Here is a 27,940-nt window from a genome sequence, read left to right on the forward strand (position 1 = left end):
TAACTCTTCCACCTCAGCCCACCTAGATGTTTTACTCTCCCAACTAGCTCCTTAACTCTTCCACCTCAGCCCACCTAGATGTTTTACTCTCCCAACAAGCTCCTTAACTCTTCCACCTCAGCCCACCTAGATGTTTTACTCTCCCAACAAGCTCCTTAACTCTTCCACCTCAGCCCACCTAGATGTTTTACTCTCCCAACTAGCTCCTTAACTCTTCCACCTCAGCCCACCTAGATGTTTTACTCTCCCAACTAGCTCCTTAACTCTTCCACCTCAGCCCACCTAGATGTTTTACTCTCCCAACTAGCTCCTTAACTCTTCCACCTCAGCCCACCTAGATGTTTTACTCTCCCAACTAGCTCCTTAACTCTTCCACGTTGTCCGTCGCTAAGAACAGTGCGATTCATTCATTCATAGCAGAGCAGATTCATTCATTCATTCATTCATTCATACCAGAGCAGATTCATTCATTCATTCATTCATTCATTCATAGCAGAGCAGATTCATTCATTCATTCATTCATAGCAGAGCAGATTCATTCATTCATTCATTCATACCAGAGCAGATTCATTCATTCATTCATTCATTCATAGCAGAGCAGATTCATTCATTCATTCATTCATACCAGAGCAGATTCATTCATTCATTCATTCATTCATAGCAGAGCAGATTCATTCATTCATTCATTCATTCATAGCAGAGCAGATTCATTCATTCATTCATTCATTCATAGCAGAGCAGATTCATTCATTCATTCATTCATTCATAGCAGAGCAGATTCATTCATTCATTCATTCATAGCAGAGCAGATTCATTCATTCATTCATTCATTCATAGCAGAGCAGATTCATTCATTCATTCATTCATTCATAGCAGAGCAGATTCATTCATTCATTCATACCAGAGCAGATTCATTCATTCATTCATAGCAGAGCAGATTCATTCATTCATCAGACTGTGCTGAGGAGTTCGTCCCCATCCAGTGGCCATGCATGAACACAAACTGACAAATAATAGCGATATATCCAAATATCAATGTCCAATATCCAGGTATTAAAATATCCACATATCCATATAGCCCTACACAACCTTCTGCATTCAAGACAGAGAAGCTTCATAATGTGTTAATACTAAACATAATCATGTGTTTGAGCGGGGGAAGGATTGTCAGTAAAGTAAATCAATAAGGAACTTTATTAGGTGGAGAAGTGGTGGGAAGAAGGTTGGGTGGATGGCTTCATTTGGAGCATGTAGGGAACTTTAGAAGGAAGGGTCCGCATCAATATGCCGATGGGCCGGTATTCCGACACTAAAACTAACCCTAACCCTAACCCCAGTAACCGTGACGAGTAACTAACCTGCCGACGCTAGTCGGGACAGTGGCTCGTCGGCATATTGAGCGAACCCCAGAAGGAAGGCTCCACCTCAAACACCAACAGGTCAATTAATGAGAGTTGTTTGCAGGAATCCGAAGTTCAGCGGCTGACCAGAGAAATGATGCGGCTGACCAATGAAGTTCAGCGACTGACCAATGAAAATGAGCGTCTGAGCAGGCAGCAGGATGGACGTGTCCCTCTGGCTTTGGTTTCATCAAACACCGTGAAGCCGACCGAGGGGAAGAGGAGGCCGGCGGGTGACAAGAGGAGGAAGATCCCGCCTGGAGAACAACGCGCTGTGGGGCGAACACAGAACCAGTCAGACGGCAGGGAGGTTCAAGACAAGCTGCACCAGATGAACCTACGGTAGACCAGGTTAGAGCAGTGGTTCTCAGACCACCAGCTCACAACGCCCCGCGGTGCGAGGCCTCATTGTGTCGGTGGAAGATAATTAAATCATGACTGAATTTCACTTTGTTTTTTATACCTGTTTTTACACGTGTAAACCTGTGCTGTGACAATAAAGTTGAAAGTGAGTTGAATCATGAAAAGTGATCACAACTTGTCTTTGTGTTGCTGTTTTTGTTTTAGTTGAATTAAAGGCAGGTTTAGGTTTAGGGTTAGGCTTGGCAGGGTCAGGTTTAGGGTTAGGGTTGGCAGGGTCAGGTTTAGGGTTAGAGTTGGCAGGGTCAGGTTTAGGGTTAGGGTTGGCAGGGTCAGGTTTAGGGTTAGGGTTGGCAGGGTCAGGTTTAGGGTTGGCAGGGTCACCAAAGTTTAATTCTTCCTCTGAGGGTGTTTGTTTTATTGTTTTACCAGGAAAACCCACCAGGGGGCACCTAAGGGTCACATTTGAACCCAACTCACTATTATGATTGAGAGACCATTATGTGTATTAAGGCACTGATTAGTTTTGATTGATTGATTAATTGATTAGTGATAGATTATTGAAGACTTTGTCAGTTTGCATAGGAAAAGGAACAGTTTCATGACAGTACAGTTCACTGGTACAAGGTCAACTAAAAGGATTGACACCAAGAAAGTTTAAGAGCATTAACTCGAATAACATGGAATGACAGACACATAAAACACACACAATGCAGATATGTATAATACTTCTAATAGCGCTGTCTGTCTGTCTCTGTCTTCAACAGTCTATTTTGCAGCATAAAGCGTTGTAGCCTAAAGCTACACATTAAGTTCTTTTCATTAAGTATTTTGTACACATTAAATTAAATTGCCTGGTTGCTATTTGTCAGCTGAATCTTCTCTTTGCAACAGGTCAAAGGTCAACTAGTCACTAACAATGTTTCATCATTAAGTTAAAGTTTAATTGTGACTTCAAGATAATCGTCAGCGATCCAAATTCATCTCCCTTTTATTGTTCTTTTGTTGTCAGACCTCATAGTTCTACTGATATTATGTTCTATGATGTTCTGAATCTGACTCACTACAAGTATAATAGTCTTACTGGTAAGTAGTTGGACATAAATCTAGTTCATATTGTATAGTAAATAAAAAGTCCATCTTCACCTCAACCAGTGTCAATAAGACTGTGTTTGGCGTCTCATCTATGCAGGACCACTGATGAGTGAAACCAAAGTGATTTATAACACTCTTGGATATATTTAGACGTTTGTCCGGGACTTAAACTAGTGAAAATAGCAGATCTACAAGAGCACAACACGTCGATTGGTGCCACGTTGAGAGCTTGTAGATCGTATATTTCTCTATTGTATTTATGTGTGGCATTTCTTAGATGTGTTTGTCCTTTTTTAAACGTAGGGAAAGACAAATTGGCCTGTGACCAACAAATAGTAATATAATAATATAATATAATAGGCCTACTGTAATAGAACATTGAATGGTGAGGGCAGTGCTAATGCACACCTAAACAAGACATCTGTACTTAACACGTTTAAACTATTGGTTCTCAGGAGATTAAGAGACACGTGACACTCATTCACTTTCACATTCCAGTCACACAGTTATAGTAAATGCAAGAGATAACGTGTTTGTTCACAGTCGTCATTTTATTGCGTTTCATTTGATAAACAAGCTTTGGAATGTCTTTGAGTTCAAGTGTTATGGCATGGTCAAGATAGAACCACTTTAATTCATATTTGGTCCAGAATATTTGGTCATTTAATTTCTTTAGGTTCCCGGTTCGTGTGTAGATATGTCTAATAAACACAGCTGACAGTATATTTAATAAACACAGCTGACAGTATATTTAATAAACATAGCTAGCGGTGTACAGGGACTGCATAGCGGACTGGTCCATGGTTTCAGTAGGTTTGTATTCTCCCTTTGAGGCCAGGCCGTTAATCTGGAAGACAAAGAGAGAACAAAAAGGTCAACTTTATTGTCCAAACGGTCCATTTGTCTTTGAGCTCCAAGGGTTAAGGTCAGGTTTAGGTATTTCTGTGCGTCTGCCTGCTTATGTGTTTATGTGCTGTATGTGAAGGGCACTAGGACCGTGTTCATGTGCACGTGGGCCCAGTGTTGTGTAATAATGTGCTGGTGGCCCCGAGCATGAAGAGAGGAGACAGAGGAGCCCCAGCCCTCCTGAATAAAGCCTGTGAGTGGAGATGTTCCAGACCCCAGAGACACCTTGTGTTGGAGGAAACTCTGCTCTGTAGCGTTTTACTTTAGAACTCACTTTAACGCTATGGACCAGAGCTATGTAGAGTTATCAATGAAAACACTTAAGACTGAGATGTAGAAGTATAGAACTGAGTGGGGAAAATAAATAAGGGTGGCTAAATTGTGACAGAAGATTATGTACACACCAGGCGATTATTTTCAGCTAGAAATGGTAGAATCCAAGATGAAGCCTAAACGACATGAAGTGAAAAGTGAAAAGCAGAAGCCATGAGAGCACAGACACAGTTCTGACACAGGATAAAGGTAAGTCTGATGAGGATTTACCGTGGATGTACCCGTCATGTAGACTTTACTTTACTCAACCATTAGCATTTGGGACAAACTAACCACTTGTACATGGAGGTGCCCAGTTGTCCCTAGTGCCCAGTGCCCACCTCTGCTGTATCTGATTTGAACTTGCTTGCAGAACATTTCACATTTAAGGCCTCATTTCAACAAGTGCTATAAAACCTGTGGATGTCATTCTGACAAACAATAAGCTGAGAGGTTCTCATTCATGCATATCCTACTTAATTCATACAAACATACATACATCTACACAAACATATGTGGTGTTATGGCTGAAGCAATGCATGTCATGTCCTTGTGATTATGGTCTGAATAGAACATGCAGCCTAATGCAGGTGCAAGACCGGTTGTGTTAGTCTTGTGTTACAACTGGAATAACCTAAATACTGTACGTAGTTCTCTCTATGCATTTCAGGGGTTTTGCCTCCAAAAACGTTTCGCCCACAATCCCGCATTAGGCGTCCCTTGTTTAGATTTTTGGAGTTGGCAACCCTACTGTCCACACGCGTGTAGCGTGTTCCTGTGGTCTACTAGAGAGACTGTCCACACGCGTGTAGCGTGTTCCAAGTCAGACTGAATGAAAGAGGGCTCAAAGCTCAACTCCAGGCGTTAATAATAAACTAAACTAGTGAAGTAACACAGTGTGTAGAGAGAGAGAGAGAGAGAGAGAGAGAGGGAGAGAGAGAGAGAGAGAGAGAAGAGGCACAAATGGCAGAGCAACGTTAATCATTAATCATTTACTAATCAATAGCTCTGTGGTAACACAAGATAAAAGCTTCAAATGTTTAACAGCCAACTGTTGTCGTTATAACACAATGAAATAAAGCTGTTCCTCCTTTTTAAACTTGAGTGCCTGGATCACTTTTTTGATGACTTGATCTCGTCGATCCAAGAGCACCATTATACTCGGTTTTACAATTATCTCCTCTTGACGAGCACATGGTTTCTCTCTCTTTCTGTTGTGGTTATAAGCTCTAAAGCCTACAACAACCTGACCCTACAAAGGACTGGCATGGCATCCTGAACAGAAACATGCATTTCCCTCCCAGTTATCTGATCTGGGTGGCAGGGTTTGTCACAACAGATCAGCCATTTTCAGCAAACAGCATAAAGTATAAAATCAGGCATTACGACGCCAACACAACGTATTAGGCTTCATGGGGAGAACAATTGATAGAAGTCATGTTTTGGGTCAAGTATTCCTTAAGAGGAGGCCTTATCAGACTGGACTCTGGCACAGCAGTTATGAAGCCATCACACAGACGGTGAAGCAGACATGTTGCTGCATGCTGTGTGACAGGACAGAACAACAGGACTGCTGCGTGCTGTGTGACAGGACAACAGGACTGCTGCATGCGTTGCTGCGTGTAACAGGACAGAACATCATCCACACCTGATTATGCAGACACTCCTCTGAGAAAGACCGTAGCAATGAGCTTCTCAATAAGAAGGGGAGTAAATTGTGAACTAAACATTAAAATAGATCAAGAGGTAATTGAGGAAGTCAGTGATTTCAAATGTATTGGTGTCATTCTTGACTCTCAACTTAAATTTGAAGCGGTTTTAGAATGTCCAGACAATATACCACTGTACGCTGCCCAACTGTTTATGCATGCCATGGTATTTTCTCATATGTCATACTGTGTTACTGTCTGGAGCCAGGCTTCACAGACATCAATAAAACCAATTACATCGCTTTATAAACAAGCATTGAAAATAATGGACAAAAAACAAATGAAGATGGCACCATTGCATAATTCTTCGAAAATACAATATGCTCAGTTTTGACAGTTTCATTAAATTCTCCTTTATCAAACTAATCTTTAAATGTGTTAATGATCTTGCCCCAGCTGTTCTCTGTCCTCAGGTGAAAGGGACGGGTACCAGTAGAGTCACAAGGGGATCAGAAGATGGCGACCAGAAGGCAGCAATGTGCAGCAGCACGTTTGGTCAGACTTCATATTCAGTTAAAGGGATACACTTGTGGAACGCCCTACCGACTGAAATATAAAAAACTAACTGACCTCAAAATATTTAATGAAAAGGTTAAATGTTAGTTAAAATCAAACCAAAGCTGTGAACATATGTAGGACATTTAGGAATGTTATAAATGTTCATTGCTTTTTTGACTGTAAATTGGAATGATTTGGTACTTTAGAGCTTCATGCATGTACTTTTTGTAATAGATTTTTGGTAGCTATTGTATAATTTTGTAATAGATTTTTAGGTAGATATATGCATAGAAAGGCCTAACCAGGGACATATAGCAGGGCTCCAAATTGTGACCATTTTGGTCGCAAATGCAAGTTTAATCTGTGAGAGCTAAGAATATAATTGGGAGAACCTGTGCTCCCAATTATCTGTGCGACCCAAACACCCAGTGGAGCGACACAAAAGGAGCGCTCCCTACTGTGGCTGTGCCACGTGTGAGAAAGTAGCCAACTTTATTTCTTTAAGTATCGAGAAGTCGTGAAACTATCCCGAGGCGAGCCGGCTGCGTCGCGGAGAGAAAAGGAAACGTCTCTCTTTGTGAGAGTCTGTGAATGAGAAGAGGTCTACCAAGTAAAATAGTGAACTTCCAGCCCTGTATAGATGGTCTCCTGTGTCCTCAGCTTGGCTCTGTTGCAGAACACCTTCTGGGCTAGGGTTGTATATATTTATTACCCGGCTTGTTTGAATGCTTGATTCTGATTGGTCAAGCACTGAAATCAGAGGTCTGATATTCCCCGATAAAAGACTGCTCCGCTCTATAACAGACTGCTGCCTAATCAAAGGCTCTGAGCAGCTGCTGCAGTCAAGCTGCACTGCGTGAATCTTGTGCTGTAACCAACATGTCAGCCATGTAAACAAACACACAGCGACATTTAGAACCAAACGTTGCTCTTAAGAATGTTTTTAAAAACATTTTAAGCGAGAAATAGACAACGTAGTATCAGAAAATGGATTCTATCTAATCAGCACTTCCTTGTTTTCCAAGGCAACCGTGTCACGCTGGGAGGACACCCAGCCCAGCGCGACACTTGTGGAACACTTCCAGCCGTCAGTAAACAAGGAAATACTTTGTTTTGTTTTTAGTTTTGAGTCAAATTATTAATTTTATTTAGTAGCCGGGTAATAAGCGGCGCCTCGGGGAGATATCAGGCCGTCGGTCTGTTATGTACCGTCAATCCCCGCGGAGCCATTCATTATCACTTACAAATAGGTATAGACACCTTCTCCTGCCTCCTCACCTTAGCTCTGTTACAGAACACCTTCTGGTCTAGGGTTATATATATATATATATATATATATATATACACATATATATACACAGTATATATATATATATATATATATATATATATATATATATATATATATATATATATATATATATATAGGTATAGACACCTTCTCCTGCCTCCTCACCTTAGCTCTGTTACAGAACACCTTCTGTGCTAGGGTTATATATATATATAGAGGTTAGGGTTACCTTAGCTCTGTTACAGAACACCTTCTGTGCAGCCTCCTTGTTGCCAGCCTGTCCGTTCCATGCTGCCAGCGTTGAGGCCTGCAGAGCACGGCCGTAGGAGAAGCTCAGCTTCCAGGGCCGGTGGAGGGGGACCTGGTTGATGGCATTCAGGTTCAGAGAGGCTTCCTCCTCACTCTGACCTCCTGAGAGGAAGGTTATACCTGGGGAGGAGAGGAGAGGAGACACATTAACTCATCTATAGCTATCTATCTATCTCTAACTAACCCTAACCCTCCTTACTCTGACCTCCTGAGAGGAAGGTTATACCTGGAGAGGAGAGAGATGTTAATATCTATCAATCTATCTATAACTAACTATATACATCTCTAACTAACCCTAACCCTCCTCGCTCTGACCTCCTGAGAGGAAGGTGATGCCTGGGGAGGAGAGGAGAGACGTTAACTCATCTATAGTTATCTATCTATCTATCTATCTATCTACAGTATCTATCTATCTATCATCCATCTCTAACCCCAACCCTCCTCACTCTGGCCTCCTGACAGCGTGCGTGCGTGCGTGCGTGCGTGCGTGTGTGTGTGTGCGTGCGTGTGTGTGTGTGTGTGTGCGCTCTCACCAGGTACAGCAGCGGGTACGGTGCGTCTCAGGGCGGAGACGGTTGCCATAGCGACCTCCTGGGGGGTGTACTTCCTGCTACAGGAGTGACCAGCCAGCACCATGTTGGGCTTGAGGAGAGTTCCTTCTAGGTAGACGTGATGGTCTGAGAGAGCCTTGTAGACTGCTGAGAGAACCTATAATATATACATATATAACATTATAACATGTTGGGTTTGAGGAGGGTTCCTTCTAGGTAGACGTGGTGGTCTGACAGGGCCTTGTAGACTGCTGCTAATACCTATAATATACAATATAACACATTATAACAGTTCCTTCGATAGGTACAGTAGACATGATGGTCACAGGGCCTTGTAGACTGCTGCTAGAACCTATAATATAATATAACACATTATTATTATCACAGGCATTGACACTAAGGCTTGCCCACCTGCCCCCGGCAGGTTAATAAAACCTGGGGGCTTTGCTTTCAGGTTGCCTGACCGGGCAAGTGCTCATTTGAGAGGCCGACGCAACCGTCTATAAACACAACACCAGATATCTGTCTAAACACCTGACCGTCTATAAACACAACACCAGATATCTGTCTAAACACCTGAACGTCTATAAACACAACACCAGATATCTGTCTAAACACCTGAACGTCTATGAACACAACACCAGATATCTGTCTAAACACCTGACCGTCTATAAACACAACACCAGATATCTGTCTAAACACCTGACCGTCTATAAACACAACACCAGATATCTGTCTAAACACCTGAACTTGGCCAGAGTGCTCTGTTTTCTGGTCTGTAAAATGTAAAATAAGAGCACTGTTTACCTATAATGTGCTGTTTTTACTGATGCTACACTTAAAAATATAAAATAACAAGTGTGAAACCATAGACATATATTCAATTATAGCTATGTAGGTATTTGGTATTTGGTATTTGTAAGTATTGCGGTACAGTATGACATTTTTATCGGACAGCCCCAGAAAGTAAAGAGATAAGTGTTAAATTGAGCTGTAATTAAAATTGTACCTATCATTTTATAATGGACCATTTACTTTTCGGGCAAGTGGGCATTACCTTTGGGCAAGTAGAACATGACCTGTACTTGCCCGACGGGCAAGTGCCTCCTAGACCTTAGTGTCAACACCTGCATCATTATGACCGCTGATAATAACTAGATACAACACATTAATATTGTCATTATTATTATAGCAGAGTTCCTTATAGTAGACCACTGATAATACACATTATCATCATCAATATGACTGCTGATAATACCTATAGATAATACACATTATTATCATCAATATGACTGCTGATAATACCTATAGATAATACACATTATTATCATCAATATGACTGCTGATAATACCTATAGATAATACACATTATTATCATCAATATGACTGCTGATAATACCTATAGATAATACACATTATCATCATCAATATGACTGCTGATAATACCTATAGATAATACACATTATCATCATCAATATGACTGCTGATAATACCTATAGATAATACACATTATTATCATCAATATGACTGCTGATAATACCTATAGATAATACACATTATTATCATCAATATGACTGCTGATAATACCTATAGATAATACACATTATTATCATCAATATGACTGCTGATAATACCTATAGATAATACACATTATTATCATCAATATGACTGCTGATAATACCTATAGATAATACACATTATTATCATCAATATGACTGCTGATAATACCTATAGATAATACACATTATCATCATCAATATGACTGCTGATAATACCTATAGATAATACACATTATCATCATCAATATGACTGCTGATAATACCTATAGATAATACACATTATTATCATCAATATGACTGCTGATAATACCTATAGATAATACACATTATTATCATCAATATGACTGCTGATAATACCTATAGATAATACACATTATCATCATCAATATGACTGCTGATAATACCTATAGATAATACACATTATCATCATCAATATGACTGCTGATAATACCTATAGATAATACACATTATCATCATCAATATGACTGCTGATAATACCTATAGATAATACACATTATTATCATCAATATGACTGCTGATAATACCTATAGATAATACACATTATTATCATCAATATGACTGCTGATAATACCTATAGATAATACACATTATTATCATCAATATGACTGCTGATAATACCTATAGATAATACACATTATTATCATCAATATGACTGCTGATAATACCTATAGATAATACACATTATCATCATCAATATGACTGCTGATAATACCTATAGATAATACACATTATTATCATCAATATGACTGCTGATAATACCTATAGATAATACACATTATTATCATCAATATGACTGCTGATAATACCTATAGATAATACACATTATTATCATCAATATGACTGCTGATAATACCTATAGATAATACACATTATTATCATCAATATGACTGCTGATAATACCTATAGATAATACACATTATCATCATCAATATGACTGCTGATAATACCTATAGATAATACACATTATTATCATCAATATGACTGCTGATAATACCTATAGATAATACACATTATTATCATCAATATGACTGCTGATAATACCTATAGATAATACACATTATTATCATCAATATGACTGCTGATAATACCTATAGATAATACACATTATCATCATCAATATGACTGCTGATAATACCTATAGATAATACACATTATTATCATCAATATGACTGCTGATAATACCTATAGATAATACACATTATCATCATCAATATGACTGCTGATAATACCTATAGATAATACACATTATTATCATCAATATGACTGCTGATAATACCTGTAGATAATACACATTATTATCATCAATATGACTGCTGATAATACCTATAGATAATACACATTATCATCATCAATATGACTGCTGATAATACCTATAGATAATACACATTATCATCATCAATATGACTGCTGATAATACCTATAGATAATACACATTATTATCATCAATATGACTGCTGATAATACCTATAGATAATACACATTATTATCATCAATATGACTGCTGATAATACCTATAGATAATACACATTATTATCATCAATATGACCCGACCGCTGATAATAAATAGATATAACATTAATATTATCATTATTATGATAGCAGAGTTTCTTCTATCAAGAGGTGATGTCTAGGTATTATCATTAAAGCACAGTTTGGGATCTTTGACAGACTCTTTTATTTTTTTATCCCAAGATTTTTGTAACCCATGTTTCACCCTAAGCTGTAATCCTGGGCTTTGCTCTCCCTCTGCCAACCTGGGCAGAGCCCTGAACTGAGCTCATGCTTCCTTCAGTCATGAGGAGTGAGCAGGCTGCTTCTTATCACCTGACAACCTGGGCAGAGCCCTGAACTGAGCTCATGCTTCCTTCAGTCATGAGGAGTGAGCAGGCTGCTTCTTATCACCTGACAACCTGGGCAGAGCCCTGAACTGAGCTCATGCTTCCTTCAGTCATGAGGAGTGAGCAGGCTGCTTCTTATCACCTGACAACCTGGGCAGAGCCCTGAACTGAGCTCATGCTTCCTTCAGTCATGAGGAGTGAGCAGGCTGCTTCTTATCACCTGACAACCTGGGCAGAGCCCTGAACTGAGCTCATGCTTCCTTCAGTGCATGAGGAGTGAGCAGGCTGCTTCTTATCACCTGACAACCTGGGGAGAGCCCTGGACTGAGCTCATGCTGCCTTCAGTGAATGAGGAGTGAGCAGGCCGCTTCTTATCACCTGACAGAAAGGCCCACCTTTGGCTCAAAGTTTGACCTGAAGGTCAAGATTCAGTTTATCCCCTGAGCAAGCAGGACTATTAGCTCAATGGTAAATATTTCAGTTCAAACCTCAGGGTAGGAGATTTAAATAAGCCAACCTTGCAGTGACAGACAGTTTAAACCAGTAAGACAAGCCATCTGGCCAGTGATGATGGCTAACACAAAACTAACACAAAAACAACACAAAAACAATATTTACCTTCTCTGTGACGTACTGACAGCGCTGCAGGTCATGATCTCCATCTGGGAGGATCTCTGGTTCTACGATGGGAACCAGACCGTTCTAATGGAACACAGAGAAACATTACAATGTTAACACAGATCTCTGGCTCTACGATGGGAACCAGACCATTCTAATGGAACACAGAGAAACATTACTTCATAGATATAAAAGCTAAGAAGTACATTTTATTTTCCCCCCGTTTCTACAGTTTCTTGGGCTGGATATGGCAGCCTGGAACGGTTGTTCAAATGCAGCTAAACCTGGCATGTTAGTAAACGTGCCACAATTAACAATAATGCATTGCACCTGTGCAGCTGACTTGCAGAACCTGGGAATATACCATCTTGTCAAGATGGGGAGAATACAAGTGTGGAGAATATCACAATTATAATACCTTGTTAAAGTGACCATTTTGTTAAATGTTGCATTTGTAGTTATTTTACTGTAATTTAACAACATAATAACCAGAACAGATAGACAAAGAGACATTCATGGATTTATATTTAAAAGTAACTTTTGGACCCAGGGTATGGCAGCTGCATAACCCTGCCATACCCAATTGACGCCCCTGTGAACCAGGCTGTTGTGAATTTTCCCCATGCTGTCGACATGGCAGCCTCTGGTGGCCAGCAGGTCCCTGTCACTGCCCCACCAATAATGGACAGGTGTCAGCCATAACGGATTCCAAGTTGTCAACCAATGCCTGTCCGGGTGCCCCTTATACAAACACTCTCCACTCTCCAGTATTCAGTCACCAGCCAACACAGTTCCCAGCTCCATGCCATGCAGCCAGGCATAAATGACAAATGTAAGCTTTTGTTCTATTGTTTATTTACTCTGATTTACTTTACTGATTTGACTTACTTTACAATATGATTTACTTGGGATTTGTTTCGTTTAAATGCTGTTTATTAATTTACTTCCATTTGTTTGTTTTTCTTCCAGAACCATGGCTACTGCATGGGAGAAATAAATATCATGTCGATTTGAATACTGCTTCATTCTCTTTTACGGGAGAACCTTGGGTGGTCAGCTATTCCAAATTACAACTAGCAAAACTTTCAATACAGGCTTGACACAAGGTGGCAGCAGAGAGCAATGCCACCTGAGGGGGGGGGGGGGGGGGGTTCTCACCTGCTGGCAGATGCTGGCGTACCTCGCCAGTACGTTGGCGTTCTCTGGGGGGGGGGGGGGGGGGGGTTCTCACCTGCTGGCAGATGCTGGCGTACCTCGCCAGCACGTTGGCGTTCTCTGGGGGGGGGGGGGTTCTCACCTGCTGGCAGATGCTGGCGTACCTCGCCAGCACGTTGGCGTTCTCTGGGGGGGGGGGGGGGGGGGGGGGTTCTCACCTGCTGGCAGATGCTGGCGTACCTCGCCAGCACGTTGGCGTTCTCTGGGGGGGGGGTTCTCACCTGCTGGCAGATGCTGGCGTACCTCGCCAGTACGTTGGCGTTCTCTGCGATGGCGAGTGCCGACGGGCATCCGTCTGAGATCTTCAGGACACACCTCCACTTGGCGAAGTCACAGCCGTCCTTCTTGTACTGAGCACAGCGCTCTGAGAGACCATCCAGACCTACAATAATACACCACAATAATACAATATATTATAACACCACCACAATACAGCTGTCCTTCTTGTACTGAGCACAGCGTTCAGAGAGACCATCCAGACCTAGGATATAATATACAACATTAATACACTACCATCACCTTCTTGTACTGAGCACAGCATTCAGAGAGACCATCCAGACCTAGAGACAATAATATATACCATTAATACACCACCACCAAAACAATATAACATACTGCAACACCACCACACTACAGCTGTCCTTGTACTGAGCACAGCGCTCTGAGAGACCATCCAGACCTACAATAATATACAACATTACTACATTACTACAACAATACAACGTTAATACACCACCACCACAATAATACAACATTATAACACCACTACACTACAGCTGTCCTTGTACTGAGAGAACAACGTTCAGAAAGACCATCCAGACCTAGAATATATACAACATTAATACAATATATTATAACACTACCATCACACTACTACAACATACTGTACCACCACCACCACACTACAGCTGTCCTTGTACTGAGCACAGCGTTCAGAGACCATCCAGACCTACAATATAATACACATATTAGGGATCATATCGGTATTGGCAATATCGGCCATAAAAATGCATCATCGGTATCGAACCGATATCAAAATAACTGATCGGTTTAGCCGACATTGAGTTTTATAATATTCACATTTGAATGTGAGGCTGGGAAAGCTCTTCAACTTTTTAAATAAAAATATTATATTTAGATATTTTCCAATACAAATATTACATTTAGATATTTTCAGTGTCATATCTGTCGATACCAATTCAGATAAGATATATATTGCATTATAATATAATAATGTAATACATATCGGTATCGGAATCGGTATCAACAGATATGAGCCTGTAAAATATCGGATATCCGTCATAATTTCATGATGGTGCATCTCTAATACATATAAAACATTACTACACCACCACAATACTACAACACAACACTACCAAACTACAGCTGTCCTACTTGAGCACATCGCTCTGACAGACTGCCCAGACCTACAACAATACAATATTAATACACCACTACAAACTACAACACATTACAACCATCCTACTGAGCACAGCGTTTAGAGAAACAATAATATACTAGCAAGACACCTCAGGGCAACATGCGACCCCATGCCAATTCTTGGCCATCTGGCCACAGTGGCCAGTGATGTATATCAGACCAGTTACCCATATATGGAGGCCACATACCACACTAACAGAATCCATATATGGCCAAGACAGCCCATATCTGTGTGTCTGGTTCTGCAGACAGGGATCTCCATGTATGGGCATAAAAGGGTATGATACATAAAGAATAACTGAGTAAGCATGTTTGGGCGCTCACAGCATATCTCCATATACTGTACTGTACATCTGAAAGGGGACACCCACTCTGTTTTGTTCCTTTTCATAGCATCAGAGTCTGTCTCGACAGATTAGGCGTGACAGAGATACACACATGCAGACAAGCTGTGACCCTTTACATAATAGGGCATTAACGACTTGTGATTTTTGCAAGTCGACTCGACTCAGTAAAAAGTTGAGTTGAAGAGTCGACTTTATCATTTGATGACGTCATCACATCACACACGACCCCCCAATTATTTTGGGGGGGGGGTCCCCAGATGATTAACTTAATGTGAAACATTGTTTTCTCTCTCAACAGTAAACAAATCAACATAAAGTTTAAGTGTATAGAGGGTATCTGCACATTTCTAAAGTGGCAATTTAAGGACTTTTTAATACCTCTAAAATGACAAATTAAACATTGGCCAAACTGTCAAATATATAGAGGCAGAAATTGTGAAAATAGCCGATCTACATGCGAGGCGTTGTGAGCATGTAGATCTGCTATTTTCACAATAGAAAGTATACATTTTTTTTTTTCAAATTCGACTTTGGACTCTCTGGTGGGAGTCGACTTGTGTAATAAAGTCGACTGGTCGACTTTTTCGTTACTAATACTAATGCGCTAATGTGCAACCAACATTACTACAACAATAAAATACAACATTACTACAACAATACAACATTACGCCACCACCACAATACAACCAAAACACAGGTCACATCATCATTTAGAGTCTCTTCTACTTAGATGAGGTTTTAAAAAAATATATATATCGCCACAGAATTAGAAATGTAACTTTTAAAACACTTCCGGGCCAAACCGGCTCACACAGGAAAGACGCACACATCTGGGTGCTCACGTGCACACGCACAGGCACTCTATGGTGACACTTCAGTAACTGAGAGCGTTTGGACTTTCTGTATGGATTTGTAATAGTTTTTTCAGTACATTTTTTGCATTCTTCATTCAGTCAGTGAATGAAGAATCCAGAAACGAGGAATGTTTTACAAACAATTCTGTGACTCAGACATCAGCAGGAAGGAAAACTATAGCAATTAAAGGGATATTCCACTTTCAAAAAAACCTTTTGTCATTATATCATCTAATCAGGCTTTTGGGAACACCCAGGAAAGTTTTTGAATTTCTTCATTCAGTATTTAGATATTTAATATTAATTTCCCCCCATTTCCCCCCTTCCAGAACCTTCCTATACAAACCCATTATAACTTCAAACTCCATTTTAACCATGATAGATTCAATGAAAACAACTGTCCTTTTTTTCTGGTGACTCCTGACACCCTCCGAATACGTGAGCAGGCCATGTTTTTTCAATAATATTTTTCATTGATTTATATTACTTTTTTGGGGACATGAAAATTATTAAATACAATAAAACATTATAAAAAATAAATGAAAAGGTTTATCGAAAAACACAGCCTGCTCACGTATTCGGAGGGTGTCAGGAGTCACCAGAAAAAAGGACAGGTGTTTTAATTGAATTTATCATGGTTTAAATGGAGTTTGAAGTTATAATGGGTTTGTATAGGAAGGTCCTGGAAGGGACAAAATGGGGGAAATGAATATCAAATATCTAAATACTGAATGAAGAAATTCAAAAACTGTCCTGGGTGTTCCCAAAAGCCTGATTAGACGATAAAATGACAAAAAAAATTAAAGTGAAATATCCCTTTAAGTAATTTCTACTCCTTTAATGAGTTTATGAAGGCTGTGATGTTTTTACATTATTAATATGAATGTCATCCATGCTCACCCTGGGTGGTGGTTTCACCGTCTGTTCCATTCAGACCTGCAGTACCTTTATCCACCTGTTGGGAAAACACAGACAAACACCAAGTTAACCACTAACCTTAAGACAAGTTAACACACATTTAAATATCCTAACTCTCTGGTCAAAGGTTGGGAGACCAGTAAGGTTATGATTAAAGTTACTGGTAATATGGTAAATGGTGCATTTATATAGTGCCTTTATCCAGAGATTACAGTCACACAGTGATGTCAGAGAAAACCATGCTCATCAGGAGCAGTTAGGGGTTCAGTCTTGAGTCTTGATCAAGGACTCTTCCACACTAACTCTGGGGGAGCCCGGGATCGAACCCATAAGAATCCATGGTCACACCAACATAATACGGGGGTGTAAATATCCTCACTGTCGGGAAGAAACCTTGTATTTCCAAGTTTCAAATGTGTACATTTCTTCACAAAGTAAAGCCCTGCTTCATCATACAAGGCTGCCGCACAACAGTAGTGAAAACAGCAGATCTACAAGCACACAACGCCTCGCGGTGTGTGCTTGTAGATCAGCTGATTTCACTAGTTTAAATCATTTTTAAAATGATAAATACAATACTGTCTTTCAAGCAGTTTCAAGGGGCACACTTGACCCTTCTCAGGGGCACAGCAAAGGTACCCAGGACCAGTGGTTGAGAAACACTGGACTAGAGAACCCAGGACCTTCTAGCTGTAAGGAGACTGTGCTACCAACTGCACCACTGTGGCCCCTTGAGCCTCTCACCTTGATGCCCTTCCCTTGATGATCTGGTAGGGTTAGGGGTAAGGGTTAGGGTAGGGGTTAGAGTAGGGGTTAAGGGGGGTCTTACCTTGATGCCCACTACGATCCCCTTGCCCTTGATGACCTGGGGGAACAGCACTCCACTGTCAGCCTTCTGGTACAGCGTCTCGTGGAAGAAGATGACTCCGCCCACACTGTCAGCGATGGAGGCGTCGACAGAGAACAGCAGGTCTCTGAAGAAACGACGGTTCTCCTCGTTGTTCTCTACGTTGATCTTCTGCAGGCGCTTCCCCATGGTGCCTGAGGAGATAGTTATTACTGTATAATATATATACACTGTATATCAGGGTTCCCCAATAGGCGCCTCGGGGGGCTACTTTGTACCATCTCCAAATTTGTTGTAGATCAGCTGTTTTCACTAGTTTAAATCATGATTCAATGTTGTGGCCCTCGGCTTGGTACCCTAGACATGATTCAATGTTGTGGCCCTCGGCTTGGTACCCTAGACATGATTCAATGTTGTGGCCCTCGGCTTGGTACCCTAGACATGATTCAATGTTGTGGCCCTCGGCTTGGTACCCTAGACAGGATTCAATGTTGTGGCCCTCGGCTTGGTACCCTAGACATAATTCAATGTTGTGGCCCTCGGCTTGGTACCCTAGACATGATTCAATGTTGTGGCCCTCGGCTTGGTACCCTAGACATGATTCAATGTTGTGGCCCTCGGCTTGGTAACCTAGACATGATTCAATGTTGTGGCCCTCGGCTTGGTACCCTAGACATAATTCAATGTTGTGGCCCTCGGCTTGGTACCCTAGACATGATTCAATGTTGTGGCCCTCGGCTTGGTACCCTAGACATGATTCAATGTTGTGGCCCTCGGCTTGGTACCCTAGACATGATTCAATGTTGTGGCCCTCGGCTTGGTACCCTAGACATGATTCAATGTTGTGGCCCTCGGCTTGGTACCCTAGACATGATTCAATGTTGTGGCCCTCGGCTTGGTACCCTAGACATGATTCAATGTTGTGGCCCTCGGCTTGGTACCCTAGACATGATTCAATGTTGTGGCCCTCGGCTTGGTACCCTAGACATGATTCAATGTTGTGGCCCTCGGCTTGGTACCCTAGACATAATTCAATGTTGTGGCCCTCGGCTTGGTACCCTAGACATGATTCAATGTTGTGGCCCTCGGCTTGGTACCCTAGACATAATTCAATGTTGTGGCCCTCGGCTTGGTACCCTAGACATAATTCAATGTTGTGGCCCTCGGCTTGGTACCCTAGACATGATTCAATGTTGTGGCCCTCGGCTTGGTACCCTAGACATGATTCAATGTTGTGGCCCTCAGCTTGGTACCCTAGACATAATTCAATGTTGTGGCCCTCGGCTTGGTACCCTAGACATGATTCAATGTTGTGGCCCTCGGCTTGGTACCCTAGACATGATTCAATGTTGTGGCCCTCAGCTTGGTACCCTAGACATGATTCAATGTTGTGGCCCTCGGCTTGGTACCCTAGACATAATTCAATGTTGTGGCCCTCAGCTTGGTACCCTAGACATAATTCAATGTTGTGGCCCTCGGCTTGGTACCCTAGACATAATTCAATGTTGTGGCCCTCGGCTTGGTACCCTAGACATAATTCGGCCCTTGGGGAAAACCAATTTGGGAACCCTGCTGTATATCCTTCTGCAGATGCTTGCCCATGGTGCCTTAGAAGATATAGTTATTATACAGTAACATGGTGCATGATGGAGATATTTTATAAGTTAGGATACAATTCATCAGCGATGCATTGTGTAATTTTTTATAGTTGAACGTCCTTTTATTTGTAATATTCTGCTTCCCTCCCACATAGAATGATCTGCAGACTGCATTGAAACTGAGCGCTCTTGTACCTTTAAATACTTGTGTCTGATTTTATCATTTAGGGGAAGTTCTTCATAAGCCACCAGGCGTCTTAACTTCTGCTGCACAACATGTCACACAGATGTATTGTTTCTTGTATTTCAACTGTGTGCAAATAAATAAATACAAAAAATACAAAATACAAATCGTCTGGTCTCTGGTGACCAAATTGTTGTTGTTTCTAATTTGGTGTTAGCTTCTATTCTATATGCGATTCTATATGCCACATGTGCCTTTTACTATTTACTATTTTTACATTTCTAGATGTAATGCTTTTGTTTCTGTTTTGTGTGTTTTCAACAGTGATGTTGTTGAATTGTTCTGTAATGTACTACTGTAATGTACCACTCAATGACACTGTAAATGAGTTTAACATAATTTAGGGTTAGGGTTCATTGAATGAATGAATGAATGCTCTAATATGGAATATTGTTTGGCAGTTCCAGTCGATCCTCCACCCAACAGCAGAGACCAGAATACATCTCTAAAGCAGCTCTTCTGATGCTTTGGGCAAAACGAGATCCATGAAGCAAACGTAATCATGTTGGTTGGTGTTCAGACTGTTAGATGTTGTATAAATCTGTTCTACATATTATATTTTAAATAAAGAATATTCAACACTTTGTTATTAATTAGTATAAGATGATGACAACACCTGAATGCATTGTGTTTTATTGAGTAAATCACATGACTTGGCAGCAGCGCTGCATTTGATGACTTCTAAAGGAATCCTACTGGTTTGGGACTCGTAGCATAAATTCCAAATATTATCACATTATCTGGTGGCACCCACTCTGAAAACCCCTGGTGTTTTATAGATCAGTTAACAGACCTGTAGATTCATCAGCAGCCAGGATCCCCTTCCCAGGAGCCACGATCTTCTGAGCGATGTCTGAGAGCTCCTTCTTCTGCTCCGGAGACAACGATGGAAACTGATGAGTCATCCTGGAACAGATGTACAAGACCACTGGTCAGTAGAGATACAAGACCACTGGTCAGTAGAGATACAAGACCACTGGTCAGTAGAGGTACAAGACCACTGGTCAGTAGAGATACAAGACCACTGGTCAGTAGAGGTACAAGACCACTGGTCAGTAGAGGTACAAGACCACTGGTCAGTAGAGATACAAGACCACTGGTCAGTAGAGATACAAGACCACTGGTCAGTAGAGGTACAAGACCACTGGTCAGTAGAGATACAAGACCACTGGTCAGTAGAGGTACAAGACCACTGGTCAGTAAAGATACAAGACCACTGGTCAGTAGAGGTACAAGACCACTGGTCAGTAGAGGTACAAGACCACTGGTCAGTAGAGATACAAGACCACTGGTCAGTAGAGGTACAAGACCACTGGTCAATAATAATGGATTGCATTTTTATAGCGCTTTTCGAAGCAAGTTGTGAACTCAAAGCTCTTTCCAACGGTCCATTCATCCATACATTGGGAGGTGAAGCAGTGAACAGTCGATGCCAGCGTCATCATTTCACACATTCCCACACCAACGGTGTGAAGCTGACACCGACCCACTCACTGGAGGCAGTGTGGGGTTCAGTGTCTTGTACCGACCCACTCACTGGAGACAGTGTGGGGTTCAGTGTCTTGTACCGACCCACTCACTGGAGACAGTGTGGGGTTCAGTGTCTTGTACCGACCCACTCACTGGAGACAGTGTGGGGTTCAGTGTCTTGTACCGACCCACTCACTGGAGGCAGTGTGGGGTTCAGTTCACTGTCTTGACCAAGGACACTTCACCATGTGTACAGGAGGAGATGGCACTTTATTAAAGTATTTAACAGTCTCTCCGCTCCATGTCGACCTCTGACCTCTGACCTTCTGCTCATAAAAAGGCTCCGTCAATATTAGGCTTGTAAAGCAAGGTGAACTTTAACCCGGAAGGAACAGATAAGCTGCGTCTTGTTCTTGACCCAAATAGATTAACATGAACCTTTATTTATAAACTATTAGATTAATATGAAACATTAATTATAAACTGTTAGATTAATATGAACCATAATATGAACCATTATTTACAAACTATTAGATTAATATCAACCATCATTAACAACCTCACCTTGTGCATTTTATTAAGCTTTATTGCCAGATCTACAAGCTCACCACATGTTGTGAGCTTGTAGATTTTGGAAACTTGCCCAAGGTACATCATTTAGACACAAGGGTTGATGTGGTTAACATTTGTTTAATTAAATTGAACTAAAAACAGACTCATGAATATCAATCATGAAAAGGAGTTCTCAGGGGGCCCAACATATAAACACGTATTTAATTAGCCAGTAGCTATGCCCCTCCCCTAAAAGCTTTTGTCCAATGCTAGCTTAGTAACCGGCAGCTTGCCAAGGCTGTTGCCAAGCAGGAAGTTATTCTAAGCTAGCATTGGACTTTTTGCTTTTTGGGAGGGGCATAGCTACTGGCTAATTCAGTCACTGGAGCAGAATCAGCGATCAAACATAAAACCCACTGGAGATTCATATTTAACCATTAAAACCGTTGTCATTTCACATTTCAACAACTTTAACCATCATTTAAACCTCAGACATTCAAAGATAACAAATACTGTATACAAGCGTCATGGCTAAGATGACCCCATCCAAACATCCCAGAACTACTCTACTGTGCTGCTTGGCAAAAACATTTTCTACCACTTTTTGTGGTCACATGTTCAGATACTGGATTCTGATTGGCTTAAAACAGTGGTAAATCAGTCATCAACCTTGAGATGTTGTGTTGCAGTTGTAACATTTCAAGTTAAAACTGTGTTTTCTTTCATTTATATGGTAGAAGTGGTAGAAAAGCAATTTACCATTCGAGGGTCGTGGGTTGTTTGCCCTGAAACAGTGGTAAATCAGCCAACAACCCACTCCCTCTCATGGTAAATGGCTTACTTCGAGCAGGGGTCTGCGACGGTGGGACCCCTAGGTTACTACAGGGCTGGGGGAACCCTCGCATCCCTATTCAGAGGAGAACTTCAACTAAATAAATAGCAAATCTACAAGCTCAAAACACCTCAACTTGTAGATTGGTTATTTTTGTGCAAAGGTTTGGTGTAGAGGCAAAAAAGCAGACCAAGTACAGTGAGCGTCAAGTTGACTGTATTGAGGGTTTAAAAGAGGTTGATGTCTGAAAATACACATGAACAACACTGATGATATTAGAGCTGATATTAGAACAAGTCTATGAAACTAAGCTGTCTGTGAACAAGTTTAATCTGCAGGGATTCCTCAGCTAAACCTTTTCAGATGCATGTTAATGTAGGGGACATTGACCATTGCTGCTTATATGAGATACTTTAATGGTTTCCTGTGGAAATAAGCTTAGTCTTTTCATGGATCTCCTTTTAGTAGACCTTGTACCAGTGAACTGTACCGTCATGAAACTGTACCTTTTCCTATGCAAACTGACAAGTCATCAATCAATCAATCAATCAATCAATCAATGCTGCACAGCTCAGTGGGTAACAGAAGAGAGGGCACATCAAAGTGAAATTGGCAATTTGGTAAAAAAGGACAGATATTTCTACAAATTGCTACAAACCCTGAATTTCATTCATTTGGGCATAAACAAGAAGTTGAAGGACAGAATGTAATTACTGATAACATAGGTCTACCATGCATGTTACATTTAGGGACAAAATAGCTCATTTCACGTTGAGGTGCCCAGCCTCTGCCCTCTGCCACAGGGCCCACTCTGCCATACAGGGCCCACTCTGCCACAGGGCCCACTCTGCCATACAGGGCCCACTCTGCCACACAGGGCCCACTCTGCCACAGCCATACAGGGCCCACTCGGCCATACAGGGCCCACTCTGCCATACAGGGCCCACTCTACCACAGGGCCCACTCTGGGCCATACAGGGCCCACTCTGCCACAGGGCCCACTCTGCCATACAGGGCCCACTCTGCCATACAGGGCCCACTCTGCCACAGGGCCCACTCTGCCATACAGGGCCCACTCTGCCACAGGGCCCACTCTGCCATACAGGGCCCACTCTGCCACAGGGCCCACTCTGCCATACAGGGCCCACTCTGCCATACAGGGCCCACTCTGCCATACAGGGCCCACTCTGCCACAGGGCCCACTCTACCACAGGGCCCACTCTGGGCCATACAGGGCCCACTCTGCCACAGGGCCCACTCTGCCATACAGGGCCCACTCTACCACAGGGCCCACTCTGCCACAGCCATACAGGGCCCACTCTGCCACAGGGCCCACTCTGCCATACAGGGCCCACTCTGCCACAGGGCCCACTCTGCCACAGCCATACAGGGCCCACTCTGCCACAGGGCCCACTCTGCCACAGCCATACAGGGCCCACTCTGCCACAGGGCCCACTCTGCCACAGCCATACAGGGCCCACTCGGCCATACAGGGCCCACTCGGCCACAGGGCCCACTCTGGGCCATACAGGGCCCACTCTGCCACAGGGCCCACTCTGCCATACAGGGCCCACTCTGCCATACAGGGCCCACTCTGCCACAGGGCCCACTCTGCCATACAGGGCCCACTCTGCCACAGGGCCCACTCTACCACAGGGCCCACTCTACCACAGGGCCCACTCTGGGCCATACAGGGCCCGCTCTGCCACAGGGCCCACTCTGCCATACAGGGCCCACTCTGCCATACAGGGCCCAATCTGCCACAGGGCCCACTCTGCCATACAGGGCCCACTCTGCCACAGGGCCCACTCTGCCACAGGGCCCACTCTACCACAGGGCCCACTCTGGGCCATACAGGGCCCACTCTGCCATACAGGGCCCACTCTACCACAGGGCCCACTCTGGGCCATACAGGGCCCACTCTGCCACAGGGCCCACTCTGCCATACAGGGCCCACTCTGCCATACAGGGCCCACTCGGCCACAGGGCCCACTCTGCCATACAGGGCCCACTCTGCCATAGGGCCCACTCTGGGCCATACAGGGCCCACTCAACCACAGGGCCCACTCTGCCACAGGGCCCACTCAACCACAGGGCCCACTCTGCCACAGGGCCCACTCTGCCACAGGGCCCACTCGGCCATACAGGGCCCACTCGGCCATACAGGGCCCACTCGGCCACAGTGTCACAAGGCGGATGTGAACAGACTGTTTGTACATACAGTGTGTGTACATAGTGTACAGGTAGTTCAGTAGTTACACAGTCATCTTCATACAAACACCTCCTTTTAAACACTCAGGACGCCACCATTCACTTACGCTTTATTTTGAAGAGCCCCGGAAGCTCCGTGCGTGTGCACGTGGGTGTACACTGACGATCCAAGATGGACGTCTGTTTGTTTACAAACGGTCGCGAAAACTAAAATCCTAACCGGGGCCGACCATCACGGCATAGTGTCGCCGTGAAGACAAGCTGATCTCGGCCTCCTCGGCGTTATTTGCACCTTATTTCGAGATAAAGCCGTTTTTATGTTTCAGTATATAATAGGAGTCAATGGATAATGGCCGCTCTCCGTTGCTTCTGGCTGCGTTGCGTCATGACGTATGCAGTTTTTTCTTTCACCAGCACCCGTAGGAAGCGTCTGAGATGCGGGTTACCATGGAAACCTTATCTCGTCTGTGAACGTGTTTGGCTACCGAGAGCAGCCAAACTGTGTTAACAGGGTGACACCATGCTTTAATGCATTCTATTTTACTGTCCTTTAAATCCATCCAAATGTAAAGTGTATATTTATCACCAACACAGTAACATCCATACAGAACAGAATGCATTGTGCTCAACTGCACAGACAGACACGTTGCTTAGAAGTTGCTCACACTTCACAATGAGACCAGAGATAGTCTAGCCTCGTGTTGCCACCTCTCGGGGGGGCTGAGTTACTAGGGTCCAGTCAGTGTCCTGCTATTAAAGCCCCTCCCCCATATGAACAGCCTTTACAACTTCATGACCCCTTGTTAAGCTGGTCAGTGGTTGCACACAGCTGGCTGCTGCGTTTTTTCGTTGCGAAATGCGTTTTTCAGGGCAAGGAGAGAGAGAGCAAGGGACCCAGGGGTCCGAAAAATAAATACGAAACGAACGGCAGTGTGCAAAACTGCAAACGTGATTGACATAACGTGAGGTTGATTTCTTTATTTACGTGCACCGAAATTCACTCCTATATTCGTCCGGAAAAACGCAGCAGTGTGCAGCGACCTTTCCCCTGCATGCAGACAGCATACCGTGGTGGTCTGGCACTGAGCAGCAGAGACACGTAGAGTTCAGTCTGTTCACAACCAGACATGCACAAACACACTGAAAACTACAATCAACTGCAACTGCATTACACTGCATGTAGCCTACTACTCCATTACATTACACTCTGTGTAAACTCACTGCGACTTTAACACCAACCTGAAGCAGTGACAGTAGCCTACAGCATTCATGCAGCAAATAGAACATCATGTGCATCAACCATCCAACAAGTTGACCACCACCATTCATTCAGATGGGACTGATCTCTCTATGCCATCTTTAAATCACAGTCCTACAAACCAAACTTTAAGATAAACTCCTAAACATGGCTAAAAGTCAGGATAAAGTCAAATTGATCCACGTTGCATTATTTTAAGATGCAACACGTGACACTAAAGGAAATGGAACTTTTAAAAAGTGTTATCAAAGTTAAACTATAAAGATAATAAAAAGCCATCAGTCCAGTCAACCAACCAACCATGCACAGACAGGCTGACGTCCCAGAGAATAAAGAGACAAATCTAGACTACAGGCTTCCTAAAGGAAAGACAGCTCCGTAAAGACCAAACAAACAAACACAACCATAACTAATAAACCCAGCAGATAGTTTAATAGTTTACTAATCTTACTTGTCAGTGTAGGTGTGGTCGAGCGGCAGTAGATCAGAGTGGAGCCTCTCTCTCTCTTTCTCTCAGTCAGAAGGATAGAAGAGAAGAAAGATCAACTCTGTCTACTTGTATTTATGCAGTTTACACAGAGGAGGAGCATGTGTATGTGTGTGCGGTGTATGTGTGTGTGTGTGTGTGTGTGTGTGTGTGTGTGTGTGTGCGTGCGCGTGCGTGTGCGTGTGTGCGCGTGTGTGTGTGTGTGTGTGTGTGTGTGTGTGTAGGGGTGTGTGTGTGTGTGTGTGTGTGTGTGTGTAGGGGTGTGTGGGTGTGTGTGCTGCTGTGATTGGAGCAGACATGCAGAAGGGGGCGTGGCCTAGTGGTAGAAGAGGAAGTAGGCTACTCTGTGATGCTTTTTATGACTCAATGTTTTAATAAAGATAGAATATTCTGGAGTCAAAGAAGTAAAAATGGCATGAATTCTACATCTGACTTGCTCACTGTGTGTCATGATGTGAAGGCTAAGCATTGTGAGCTTGCAGATCTGCTATGTTTGTATTGACAGTATGGAATAATAGGTCTTAAAAGACATTCTGCTAAATAAATAGGCCTACATTGTAAACTGTACCAACGTGGTGAATCGTGTACATTTTGTCAAAGTGATCTTTCAAATAGTGGTGGAGTTCAATATTTGCCTCCGAGATATAACTGAGCAGAAGTATAAGTATAACTGATAGATATAACTGAGCAGAAGAATCCAAAAATGCAAAAACACAAGTAGGCCTAAAGTAGAAGTACAAATATGGTATTCAAGTACAGTACTGGAGTATAACCTAGTTACTCTGCATGTGGGTGTGTTCAGTGTTCAGTGCATCCATGCTGTTCTGTGGACTTTGTTCAATGTTCTGCTCAAAGAACACTCTGTTATCTGACACTCATTCTGCAGTCAGGACACTGACTGGAGCATGAGGTTAATGCATGATCATAATAATATCATATGTAACTATTACTGGAGCATGAGGTGAATGCATGATAATATGATGTTTAATATTTACTGTAGCATGAGGTGAACACATGATAATATGATGTTTAATATTTACTGTAGCATGAGGTGAACACATGATAATATGATGTTTAATATTTACTGTAACATGAGGTGAACACATGATAATATGATGTTTAATATTTACTGTAACATGAGGTGAACACATGATAATATGATGTTTAATATTTACTGTAGCATGAGGTGAATGCATGATA

At 42.5% G+C, this 27,940-nt stretch overlaps 1 protein-coding gene across 1 annotated transcript; it reads right to left on the bottom strand.

The window, feature by feature from the left end:
* Positions 1-3,387: 3,387 nt before the first annotated feature.
* Positions 3,388-26,820, bottom strand: aldob (aldolase b, fructose-bisphosphate). The gene is made up of 9 exons (XM_080746863.1): positions 26,705-26,820; positions 20,724-20,836; positions 18,071-18,282; positions 17,224-17,278; positions 13,904-14,064; positions 12,468-12,551; positions 8,414-8,588; positions 7,801-8,000; positions 3,388-3,702 (listed from the first exon to the last, which is right to left on the bottom strand). The coding sequence occupies exons 2-9, from the start codon at positions 20,833-20,835 to the stop codon at positions 3,607-3,609; spliced, it is 1,095 nt and encodes a 364-aa protein (XP_080602989.1). The 5' UTR covers position 20,836; positions 26,705-26,820; the 3' UTR covers positions 3,388-3,606.
* Between the last annotated feature and the right edge of the window lie 1,120 nt (positions 26,821-27,940).

This window comes from Nannobrachium achirus, assembly GCF_963921795.1.
Source record: "Nannobrachium achirus genome assembly, chromosome: 17".
NCBI classification, from domain to species: domain Eukaryota; kingdom Metazoa; phylum Chordata; class Actinopteri; order Myctophiformes; family Myctophidae; genus Nannobrachium; species Nannobrachium achirus.

Excerpts from the sequence above, each read along its gene's own strand:
- aldob (XM_080746863.1), bottom strand. The coding sequence starts at position 20,835 with ATGACTCATCAGTTTCCATCGTTGTCTCCGGAGCAGAAGAAGGAGCTC. Across the intron at positions 17,279-18,070 it reads GGATCGTAGTGGGCATCAAG|GTGGATAAAGGTACTGCAGG; the intron begins GTAAGACCCCCC and ends TTTTCCCAACAG. Across the intron at positions 8,589-12,467 it reads GTCAGTACGTCACAGAGAAG|GTTCTCTCAGCAGTCTACAA; the intron begins GTAAATATTGTT and ends TATATATTATAG.